We start from the raw sequence: 12,873 nt of genomic DNA on the forward strand, positions 1-12,873 counted from the left end.
AACATTAGAATTACTAACCAAAAATAGCATGATAGAAAAAAATGAAACAAGAACAACCACTGAAACAATATTATTAATAATAATATGCAAACATAAAATTGTTTCATAAAACAAAAAAGATATATTCAAATTATAACAATTTATGGTAATTACAAATTTATTATATACATAATGTTAGTTATTTTATTCAAAACTTATTATTAAAATTATTTATAGTCTACCATGCACAATTTCTTTTTAAAAATCCCTCCTGCTACTCCACTTGTGAGCTCCATACAGTAGTAGGTGTTCTGTTATCAGTTAACAAATACACATTCGTTATGGAAATGCAAGTTTAAAACATGAAAGTGCTTATTATCGACTGTTTAAATTAAAAGAACTCAATTATTTTTAAGAATATTATCTCACTTATTTTCTTTAAATATGGTTTACCATATTATAATATGGATCTACGGATCTATTATTCTACGGATTTACAATTTTCATCAGTTAACTCTTTTATTTCAAGTACAAATAAGCTAGTCAGTTGTATATAAACATATTTCAGTAGTTATTGATCTTATGCATGATATCCTAACTGTTGCAGGAGTCAGAATATGTGTCTTCCCACTTGCATGAGTGGATAGATCTGGTGTTCGGTTATAAACAGAAAGGTCCCAAGGCAGTGGAAGCTCTCAATGTGTTTTACTACTGCAGGTTAGAACTATATTAGAACAACATTTGTTGTTGGGTAAAATATTAGTTGTTATTTGAAAATCTGTACTGCCATAAAAGTATTGTTAATATAATCATCAATAGAAGTTTTTTTATATTTTTATTAAGTTAGATTAATAATAATCAGTCATATAGTGCAATTTCTATGTATTTAAAGTTGATACCCATCTCTTCAAGTATCTTTGTAAATACTGAGTCTGGATGTTTTTTCTCAATCAGCTATGAAGGAGCTGTGGATTTAGATGCTATCACAAACCCTGTGGAAAGAGAGGCAGTGGAAGGGATGATCAACAATTTTGGTCAGACACCAAGCCAGCTGCTCAAGGAACCTCATCCACCCCGTCTCAGCTTGCAAGATGCGTTGTCAAAGATGCTGAAAACTGACAGAAAACCAGACATTACAATGTTCTTGAATAAATTAACACCAATTTCAGTTGAAGTGAGTATACTTAACTCGACTAATTCTTAAAATATATAGGTCTCGTTGTGAAGAGCCATCCTCATTAAACAGATGTTAAACTGAACTGTTTAGTTAAGAGTCCAGAACCTAGAACTACCACACCTTACATTAGGAGACCACTATGGCCCTGATGTGGTGCGATGGGCGAGGTGAGGTATAGAAAAACAGTGGCAACTAAAGACATTGACTCAACTCCCAGTCATATCTCCCGCCGAGTTCGTGCGGCTGTGTAGGTTTACTCCTTGCCACAGTCGCAAGGAGTTCGTAATTAAGTTCCAACTTTTTAAATACTTATAGGTGCAGTATATGTTAGATGAAACATAATTATAAATTTAAAATTAATTAAACATTGTAAAGGCAAAAAGAGTTTGTTTACAGTTTATAAAATTTGTCTAATTTAGAAAAGAATTAGTTATAGTATTATCATATTTATGATAAAATTAAATCACAATTGTTCATCAAGATTTAAAATTTTAGTTTTTTCTTCAAAATTACTTTAATTTAAATTTACCTTTACATTTTATAACAAGCTCAATAGTGTTAAGATAAGCAATTCCAATATTGTCAATAAAGGATTAATTACAGAAATTGATTCAGAAAATTATATTTCAGCTAGTAACACTTCATTATGTTTAAATTCCAAATTCCTTACACATATTAATAAAGTATTGAGAAATCACATGGTATATAATTAATTTCAGATACAATCTAAGCAGTTAGTAAACACACAGTCATATTTTTCTCTAAATGAGGACAAACATGTATATAAATGAGAAAACAAACTGCGTGGAGGTTACCAAGCGCCGTCGCTCGTTGCGTGGGCACAGCAACTATATGTTCACTTAAATCACCTGTTTATAACCAAACTATACATCTCCAAATAAAACGTTTCAAATAAAAAATTTTGTTGAACTTTTGATCCAAAACTTTTCTGCTGATGAAAATTTTCTGACTTAAACATTTCCACACAGGGTGACTTTTACATGTCATTTCTCAAAACTAAATTAGTATTTAAAGAGTTTATTAATTATTACTACGATATACTAAAAGGTACCAAATTTTTAATTTACAATCAGCAACCAGTGTATTTCTACAAGGTTAATTCAAAAATTAAAAACAGTTATTTCAATATAAACTTGATTAAACAACAGTATGATTGACACATAGTTTTTAAAATTCAGTAATGTTGGCTGCAGCAATTTTACGGAGTAGTGGCAATGTTTAAAAAATGATAGTATAAGTTTTTATATTGATCTGTCAAGTGTCTCCTTTCACACTGTTTACTGTACTATGCACTGTTCTGAGATCTACGCAGTTTTAGCTTGAGCCAGTATAGGAGTGACTAGGAACTATATTGAGCAACGGATAATAATACTATCTAATAGTCAGGCTGCTCTTATGGCTCTTGACTCGACAGAATTTACTAGTGGAAATTCAGTACATCTTATCTGGGTTCCTAGACATGCTGGTTTTAGAGGTAATAAACTCTCTGACAAATTGGCTAATGCACAGTGAACTAGGAGTCCTTTATACCCTCTTTCAATATAACCTAGTCTAGTGTACTGGTGCTTAGTATAGTATTATACAAAAATTAATTAGTTATAGTACAGTAACATGGTCTGGGCCAGGTATTCAATGACAAGGACCCAGTGGTGTATGTGAGTGGGCCGAGGTCACCACCTAGGGGGTTCTTGCAGACAACTCTTCCCGACTGTCTGGTCACTGTGTCACGAGCTGGGATCTTGGGCGTTCATTCCTGGCTGCCTTACGACCGCTACAACAACCGAGGCTTCACTCTGGATGTGGATCCTACCCTGTCCAATAACAAGTTTGTTCCTTTGCATCTGAAACTTGGCTTAACTCAATACACTATGGTATTTATAGCAGATTTACAATAGAGACTGTTGAACAATGTATCACAAAACCAGACAAATGAAGCAATTTCAGGGAAATAATTATATTGGTCAGCATGGCATCCTCCCAAACAGATTTTATTTGGCAATAGATTTCAATTTTTTTGTATTTGTTGCTAACAAAAACCTTATTACAGAATGCATTTCAAAAGAGGATAAGTTTTTATTAGCAGCACACATTTTATTTAACTGGTGACAGAGAGAAAAGTTGGGGAGATAAAGACCGCCCGCTACTGCATACACATACAGCTTGCTAAATGTGCTGGGTGTAGGAATCTTTTTAGCCCAAGAAAAATCCCCACCCACCATCGAGCTAGTTGTAGATGTCAATTTCTTTCTGAACATCCTCATACAATGACTTTCCCAAATATATTAGAACAAATTAAACATGAAGAAACTTTTAGTACTATTATGTTATTTTAGCTTTCTTTGATCGTTATACATATTATGTTTGTATTTATGAAATATTTTATTTTTTTAATTCTTGTTATAAAATTTCAAACAGAAAATTAACTTTCTTGTTTGAACTTGTACTAACATTGAAACCTGTCAAGATTAAATATGGACATGTTGTATATTCTTGAATATATATTTAGAGTGGTTTTTCAAAACTTAAAATATGATTGGTCACTTAAAAAGCCACATTGTTAACACAATTTCCTCCAAGTTACGCTTGAATCTTCCTTTCTGAATTCTTTGGAATAAATCCATATAATCAACCAAATTCAACTTTGGTATGGATATTTTGAAAGATTATTTTTTAAGAAAATGTTAGATTTTGTGTGTTTTCCTCATAGTTTTTCTGCAAAACTAAACAATGTGTAAGGATCAGATTTCTAGCAAACATAATAAATGAAATACATACTTAATCTGTCAACAGTTATATAATGTGATAGTATTAATGTATTTATCATTTATTTAGATAGAAAAGAAAATTTTCCAATGAAGAAAATATAAATTATACTTACATATTTTTTTGCTTCATAAAGGAGTCGGAGAAGTATAGCAGGTTCATTCCATCCAAGCATCACACTTCACAGTCAACTATTTTGCGTTTCCCATGACGGGAAGATGCTCATCACTGCCGGCCATTGGGACTGTAGTGTGCGGGTCTTCAGCCTTACCAAGAACAAGACTTTGGTCTCAGTTATAAGGCATTTCGGTGAGTAATATACCGTAATTCTATATAGTTGTATTTAAAGCGATCAATGTTTTTTAAATTAATGCAAATACTGAAGAGCAACAAAGTTTGACATGAAAAGAAGATCTGAGCAAGGCATTTTTACAATTGCCAGAGTTGAAATTAGTATTATGATGTTTGCAGACCTGGTGACCTGTATTGCCTTGGACAACTGCGGTTGGTATCTAGTGAGTGGATCACAAGACTGTACCTGTGTAGTGTGGGACATCAGTCAGCTGGCCTCGGCCCCCCTCAAGCCTGTACAGACCCTGTATGGTCATGACCAGCCCGTCACAACTGTAGCCATAGCAACTGAGCTGGATCTCGTTGTTTCTGGTTCTAAGGTAAGAAGAAAGGGTTTATCTTTCTTAAATTATTTGTTTAAACAATGTTTTATCCCCAACTGAGCCGTGGACACTTAGAGAGCCAGGAAACAGAAAATTACAATATATATTTTTAAAACTTTTGAAATCCCATACATTCCATTAATGTTAATAATAGGAACTGTAAATCAGGATATAATAAATAAGATCACATTTGTTGTAATAGTTGCAAAATTGTAGATGGCTACAAGTTCATAGCCCATTATATAGAGTTAATGGTGATAAGTTAACTGATGCACGCAGTTACTAGATGAAAGTGTGAGAAGACATTCACTGACAATTTTTGGAATTAGCCTCTGTCAAAGCAGTACGGTACATTTAAACACACAGCCACAATGTCACATACAATTTCCTAACATGTAATGTGATGACCAGCTGTTTCCGACACACGGCGACCTGCTCAACATGCTTGAAAATGTTCTTGCTGTGTGTATATTTTATTGGAAAGCATTATTTTATTATTCAAGACTGAATGAACTGATCAAAGTCTCAACCCAAAGATCTAAGTGAATAATATCTACCCATTTGAAGTTAAGTTGTGAAATTTGAAACCATCCTGAGATTCAAAACCTACCGTTGTTTTTCAAAAGCATTGAGACTCAAAACCAACTTTGAACTATTCTAGTCCATTATTTTTCATGTAAATACATTGTAATATCTCTCATCCACCATTTAATTTAAAGTTGGTGCATTTTGAGCCCAGAGGCAATTTGATTCTCTACCCACTCTGAACAGAAGAACATTATAAAGATCAGAAAGATGACATATACTTTATAAAATTTGTTCAGCCTAAAATGAATTAAACCAGATATGGTGGAAGCATGAGTGGGACACCTTGTCCATTGTCAAACACAAAAAGATATTTCTTTGGAAGTTGTAGCCAATCTGAAACGCATATAGGGCATACCCTATAGGACTTTCCTACTATTACTTTACCAAAATCTAAACTACAAGACAAGTATGATAAAGAGAGTAATTTTTCTTATGCTAATAGGGGTTCAAAGAACAGCTCCTTTATCCAATTAAGACACAAGTGAATGTCTCTACCCATCTTCTTTAAATCTTCTTTAATCTCAATTGAAGTCCATGCTAAGGTTATTGTAAGAGATGCAACCCTGCTAGCAGATATAAGAGGTAAAACACCATAAATGGCTAGATTAAATCACACCCCCATGCTGATGCTGCCTGTTTCATACATTCCAGAGTTGTATGAAGACCACACTTCAACTCTGCAGGGTGAAATTATTGTCAGCAAAAACCAAAGAACTGATCTTTTGCCCCTTTGAATTTAACAATACAAAAAAAAACATCTGCAATAAAACAAAATCAATAACATTACACTGGCTACCTTTATACAACGAACCTGCAAGCTCCCACATGAAATATCACTGAGCACACATAATAGACACACTTGACACATATTATCAAAATAAGTTTGGCATTCCTACTCTGCCAGTAGTACATTAGCAATTACAAAATTACTCAAACTGTTGAATATTATCAACATCTGAAGAGCTAATGTAAAGTTGATATAATTTCAATTACAATTTGCACTTCCTGTAATACTTCAAACCATAATGTTCTCAGCTAAGCTGTTGTCAAAACAATGGTGATACAAATCAATTAGTTCCACTTCCTAAAGGGGCAGAGTAAAAATCTTATGACCAATGACATAATTCTGACAAATCAAAAGTCGTCTAGCTGAACATAACAATGGAATTCATCCTGCTAGACAAATGTTTGCCTTCAAGGAAGCCATCAAAACCATAAGAAAGGTTGAAAAAGTAGTGATAGGTAAGACCAGTCCAAAACCTGGCCACAGAAACAGAAACTGTGCTTTGCTCAATCTCACAAAATTTATAAGACAATGTTATCATATGATGTATTGCCAGAGACTGGCAATTGACTGCCAACCACATATGTGTAACATAGACAAATAATCACAATAATAAATAGCCATTGGCATATCCATCTATAGTTTTCACTAATGCAAGTGAATTTGATTAAAATAATATATTTATCAGAAGACGTAATTGATGAAACAATTGTGATATGGATATTGTTTAAGTTTTCATATTATAGAAATGCTTTACTTTTCCACTTTTTTATCACCTTGGGTGTTAATGATGTTATCCCATTGTTTTTATTGTCTTAATGATAAACAACTTATTGTAGGATGGGACAGTGAATGTTCACACAATTCACGAGGGTCAGTACTTGCGCACATTGTATCCAGCCGGTTGTGAGGGAATGTGCACCGAAATCACATTCCTTGCCTTCTCTACCCAGGGTCAAATTGCCTTCACTGCTAGTTCTGTGGTAAGTTATGCTATGTTATTTAAATTTCCGAGCTTTTCAGTATTGAGCTATATATTTGAAGTGGAACAAGAGAGGAAAATAATGTAAAAATATCCAGGTGATGTTCTTTACAGTTGAAGAAGAGTTGCTAAGAAATGAGATAGTATAAATAATCCAAGCCACTTGTCGCTGAACTTAAAATATTTCTTTATGTGAGATTTGACACTTCTTCTTCTATGGGGCGGCCTACTGCCATGCACTTAAGCCTCAAGGGCCTTTTGCGTACTTAAGAGCCAGCTGAACTGGTGGCCAAATTTTACACTTTTAAGACCTTATTTTTAGTAATTCAGCTATGAAAAATGTCTTCAATTCAAACTGAAGCCTTTTTACTTCATCGTTTGCATATTACAAAATTATACACTTTACAATAATAAGTGTTTGGATGCATATTAGTCGTATCTATAAAACGAGACATTATCTTTCATTATTCCAAAATGGATGTCCAAAATTTTGACCAAAAACTAGGGCATAAAAGTATTTGAAATTTAACATTGTTCTTAAAAGGTAAATGTCAGGGTCACTTATCTATGGGCAGCTAGCTCTTAATGAAATATTTAAATATTGAGAGTGAGAGAGGGTTCATGTACATACAGTGTGGATACTGAGAGTTTCAAGAAATAGCCAAAGTGAGGGGCATGGGGGTTGTATAAGAATTAGGAAGACAGCCAACAAGTCCACTGACCTAATGTATGACAAACAGCAAATCAGAGACCATGATGTGTCATTTGACATACTTATTACTAAGGGGGCTGTAACTGGTAAAATATGGGCTGTTTCACAGACAACATCTAAATATTGTAAGTTAGTTGGTTTAACATAAATTTAAAAGTATCATCTTAGCATAATCTAGAATAATCAACTAAATATTAGATTAATATATTATATACCAATTTATTATTTCAGATATATTTTCAATATTTATAAAATAAGTATATAACTTTATGACGTACAGTCTGTATATGTGATTTGTGTAGACAAGCCACTCGGTGCATGTGTTCTCTGTGAATGGAGAGAGTCTAGGCTCCAAGTATGTGGCTGGGAGAGTCACTGGCCTAGTCACAGTTGGAGATTGCTTGGTGGTCGTGGATGACGCCGGAGACCTCACCATGAGTCGTCTCCTGGGGTACGTTCCTCCTTTACTTCCAAACTGTCTATTTTATTGTACAATTAAATTTTACAAGGTATTTCAAAAGCTTCTACTCTACCTAAACATGTTTGCTGCAGCAAAAAGCCCCCAGTATGTACTCGATATGCAGCAAAGTTCAAGCTCACCATTTTCATTATCGTAATAATCATATTAGATGATTTACGTTGTTGCACGTAAATAATCAATCGGATTGTCCACACAGAAACCCACATTTTTTGTAGAAATTTGTTTAAAGGCAGATATAAAATCATAGCAGCTTACTAGTTGTAATGAGTGATATCCAAAAAGAACAAAAATTTGACCTCCAGGTGACCTTGATTTTCACACAGTTCTTTCTCTAAGCATCGTAACTGCCTATATAGTGGTCCTGCACATAACGTATAAAAGCACGGCACATCACAGGGCTGTGGCACATTTATTCTACACAAAAAATAGACAATCATTCTAATGTTTTTGATAATTGCAATATCAAAAATAACACACAATCATTTATAAAGGATTGCAAGGGTCCGTATCTCTATGTTTTTCACTGACACTGTCCGGAAAGTTGTCCCTTATTTTCAGGCAGAACTGAGGTAACAGAAAGTAAGTATACTTCATATTTAACAAGTTTCAGAGATTTGTGGCACATGATTGTATTTGTGTTACATAGTGAGCTGAAGTCCAGGTGAAATCTTTTGCTAGCTGTAACTCGCTAACAAAGCATTTCCGGACCCATATTTACATAAATTTTTTATTATTTTACATGTAGAATGAGCTCTCACAGTTTATGCATATCTTCGTAAATCACCTGCATATACATTTTTTTCATTGCTTATGGCAAGATCATTGATCAGATTATGGATTGTCTAGACAAAAGAAGGTATAGTGTGGTGTACAGTGGCAAGATTTAACTAGAAACTGGTTATCACTTCAATGTACCAAACATTGGTTGGTGTCCCTGCAAGCTAATAATAATAAGTAAAAAGACTTTTTCATTGCTCTAAGTAACTTTATAGGCAAATTAGGGTGTCCATAAAGTAAGAAGAGTTTGACTGTCAAGATTTTTGATTATGTTTTTACGGTTATAAACAATCACAATATAATGACCAGAGAAGTCACTGATGATGTTGGCATATCATTTGGCTCGTGCCATGAAATCTTTTTGAGTATGAGACGTGATAGCAAAATTGGTTCCGAAATGGTTGAATTTTGAACAAAAAAATAAAAGTTGCTCAAAAGTCACTAAATGAAGTAAACGACGATGTAGAAATACTGAAATGTGTAATAACAGGTGACAAAACATGGTTTTACGGAGATGACGTTGAAGCTAAGTTTTAATTATCCAATTGGAGGCATGGTGGATTGCCAAGGCCAAAAAACGCACAACAAGTGCAGTTGAATGTGCATGTAATGTTCACTGTATTCTTCTATTTTAATGGCATAGTGAATCATGAATTCTTGCTACAAGCTCAAATGGTCAATAAGGAGTACTACCTGGAAGTTCAATGTCGTTTGCATGAAGCAATCTGAAAACACACGGATTTGTGGCAAAACGATTCATAGCTTTAATACCATAACAATCCACCACATTGCTGCGTATCGGTTTTTTAGTGTTGTTGACGCCCCATGTAGTTGTGCGCCATTTTGTTACGAGTCCCACATTGCTGTACCATTTTGCTGAAGATCTGCCCCACGTTGGCTGTGTCAATTTTCTGAGTGTCGCGTTGCTGTGCCATTTTGCTCCGGATGGCGTTGGTCGCCATCTTGCTCAAAATCTGCCCAAAGCTAGCTGCGTCCCCTTGGTACTGCTTGAAACTCTGCCACCTTCCAGATAAACAGTTTGCTGTCCCAATCCTCTCCCAATCATTATTCAAAATGTGCTCCCTCTCATTTGTTATGTAAATTACTTCGTGTTGGCTAACTCATACTATTCCAAGTTAATACCAAATTACTATCAAATTTGAATGTCTGTGGTGTCACCAACAACAAGTCTATATCTATCTCAGGTTTTTAAATAGGTTGAGTAGTGGTTAAAAAATTCAATATCACTCCATTAAAGTTCCTATCACACTTCTTTATAAATGGGACACTCAAATAAAAGTCAAACCAAATGACCCTGACGTTAATTTATTCCATTTTACACTGTCCATACATATATAATTCCACTCACCTTGCTTTGATAACTTAAGAATCTAACATAATATCCCATCCTTCATTAAAATTTCAATACACCATAATACAGTTTCCTATTAATTTCATCACTACTATCCCAGGAGAATCCACACAACCTCCTTGCTTCAAGTCTGGAAAGAGAAGGAGGAATCTCCGTATAAAACTACACATACCGATTCAAAACAATACTCATCCCCTCTCCCGTTCAAATCAACGTCTTTACGATTAAATATAATTTGATTCTTTTCTTATAATTGTAGAAATTTATCACGTTCACTATAATTAATCAATTTAAATCTTTCTATTTTTCTTTTTATTATTTTTTCAAAGCTTTTTATTTAAATTTTTAGCAACATGCGCTTTATGACGTCATCAATATACAAGTCATTTATCCCACAATTGGCTTTTCTGCGTAATTCTATTTAGTACTTTTGTAAAACACGAATTTTGGTTATGTTTACTTCATTTTAATTAATTAAATCTTTTCCCGTATAAAGTTTAATATATTTCTTCGTTATTAATTAAATAAATCTCAATTCCGACAACATGTGATTCACTGACGTCACAGTCTGCCGATTCACTGACGTCACAGTCTGCCAATTCCCCGTGAATATTCAAATGTCGTAATTTGACCTGTTACAACATCATTGTTCACACTTCATTGCTTGTTCGTGAATTGTTGACCAACATCAGTACTGTAATGATGCCTCAGCCTCCATATTCTCTAACAATGGCTCCGTATGACTTATTTTATTTCGAAAAATAAAGAGAACCTCAATGGGCAGTCATTTTACAAGAATAGATGACATTAAATTTACATCCTGGTAACTCTCACTTGCTGGTCTCACTGAAAGACGGCAACTGAATATTCAGTATTTTGCAGGCTTTACCCGGTGTTCGATATCCCCCTCCACATTCCCATCCTGGATGTGGTAGTGACTCCTGGTAACTCTCACTTGCTGGTCTCACTAAAAGACGGCAACTGAATATTCAGTATTTTGCAGGCTTTACCCGGTGTTCGATATCCCCCTCCACATTCCCATCCTGGATGTGGTAGTGACTCCTGGTAACTCTCACTTGCTGGTCTCACTACAAGATGGCAACTGAATATTCCGTATTTTGCAGGCTTTACCCGGTGTTCGATATCCCCCTCCACATTCCCATCCTGGATGTGGTAGTGACTCCTGGTAACTCTCACTTGCTGGTCTCACTACAAGATGGCAACTGAATATTCCGTATTTTGCAGGCTTTACCCGGTGTTCGATATCCCCCTCCACATCCCCATCCTGGATGTGGTAGTGACTCCTGGTAACTCTCACTTGCTGGTCTCACTACAAGATGGCAACATCGTCGTCATCCTCGTCCCAGTCTCATAGTCTACAACCATCAGTGATCATCTCCTAGCATTCCGTATACTGTTAATAACTAATTGAGTGTAGTCATCTTTCCCACGTCTTGTAGAATATTTTTAGAAAATTTTAAATGGATTGTTATGTATTTTACCAGTGATATCTTTAAACAGTCTTTGTGTCAGCTTATTTTAATAAATGAATAAAATCATGTTGCAATATTACTATGTCATATATTTAGTGTATGTTTTTTGTTATTACATTGGTTATAAATATATTTTCCCACAATTTACTGTGAAAATACAAATATTGTTACTATGTTTAATTTTAAGTAAACGTGTTCTAAAAAGATAGTAGTAAGTTTTCTGCTGGCTTTACTCAACAACCCCTGGCTCTCCTGACTGTTTACATAGCAAAATTAAATTTAAACAAATAAAATCACTTTTTTATAATAATATCTTGTCAATATGAAATATATGATATGAAACGTGTCGATATAAACAGCTTAAAAATTATTTAAATCTTTTACAGTAAATTCCTAAAACTACATAATTATATAAACACAAGGTGGTCTGTAAGTTAATGATAATATCTGAAAGAGTAATTAAGTTAGTCACTTGATCAACAGATTTAAACATTATTTTAGATTTAAATTAATTTAAAAAATTGTATCATTCTTCTCTGTGGAAAATTTAGAAAAAGAATAGATCATTGATAAGTTTATTAGTAATTAAGTTTTTATATATATATATATATATATATATATATATATATATATATATATATATATATATATTATTAAAAAGGAGATATTGTGCCTAAAAAGGCTTTTGAATTCAAAGCTGCTAACATTTGGAAATAGACATCTACAAAATTTTACCTAGTTCATGAAAATATATGCTGTACTTTATTTAGCTTTTATGTAAAAATAACACTTATACAATGATAAAATTATGCAAAATGTTCTCATAGACTAATATTTGTTCAGTTTCTAATACATGCTGTACAATTTAACTATTATAATTAATTTCTTTTTCAATACTAAATGTTAGGAAGTAAAAATAATAATGTATTAATTCCATAATAATAATAACCAACTATACAGAATTAGATCGTTATCATGGAAATGAAATGTAAACAAAGATGTGCGACACCCATTGCTCACTCCCCCATTTATGAAACCAACATAAACGTCAGATTCTAACATTGAATATA

General features: G+C 33.7%; 1 protein-coding gene across 3 annotated transcripts in view; it reads left to right on the plus strand.

Annotated features, from left to right (window-relative positions):
• LOC124360510 (neurobeachin-like protein 1) overlaps positions 1-12,014 on the plus strand; it is a 545,778-nt gene extending 533,764 nt beyond the window's left edge. For 2 of the 3 annotated variants that reach the window (XM_046814200.1, XM_046814201.1), the window contains exons 10-17: positions 587-696; positions 934-1,153; positions 2,803-3,002; positions 4,077-4,249; positions 4,412-4,611; positions 6,826-6,969; positions 7,983-8,131; positions 11,556-12,014. In XM_046814200.1, the coding sequence (XP_046670156.1) occupies positions 587-696; positions 934-1,153; positions 2,803-3,002; positions 4,077-4,249; positions 4,412-4,611; positions 6,826-6,969; positions 7,983-8,131; positions 11,556-11,685 (1,326 nt within the window). In that variant the 3' untranslated portion in view covers positions 11,686-12,014. Of the gene's footprint in view, positions 1-586; positions 697-933; positions 1,154-2,802; positions 3,003-4,076; positions 4,250-4,411; positions 4,612-6,825; positions 6,970-7,982; positions 8,132-11,192; positions 11,344-11,555 lie in introns of those variants that run through there. The other variant, XM_046814202.1, reaches the window with a different exon arrangement.
• The last annotated feature ends 859 nt before the right edge of the window (positions 12,015-12,873 follow it).

This window comes from Homalodisca vitripennis, chromosome 4 (assembly GCF_021130785.1).
Source record: "Homalodisca vitripennis isolate AUS2020 chromosome 4, UT_GWSS_2.1, whole genome shotgun sequence".
NCBI lineage: Eukaryota > Metazoa > Arthropoda > Insecta > Hemiptera > Cicadellidae > Homalodisca > Homalodisca vitripennis.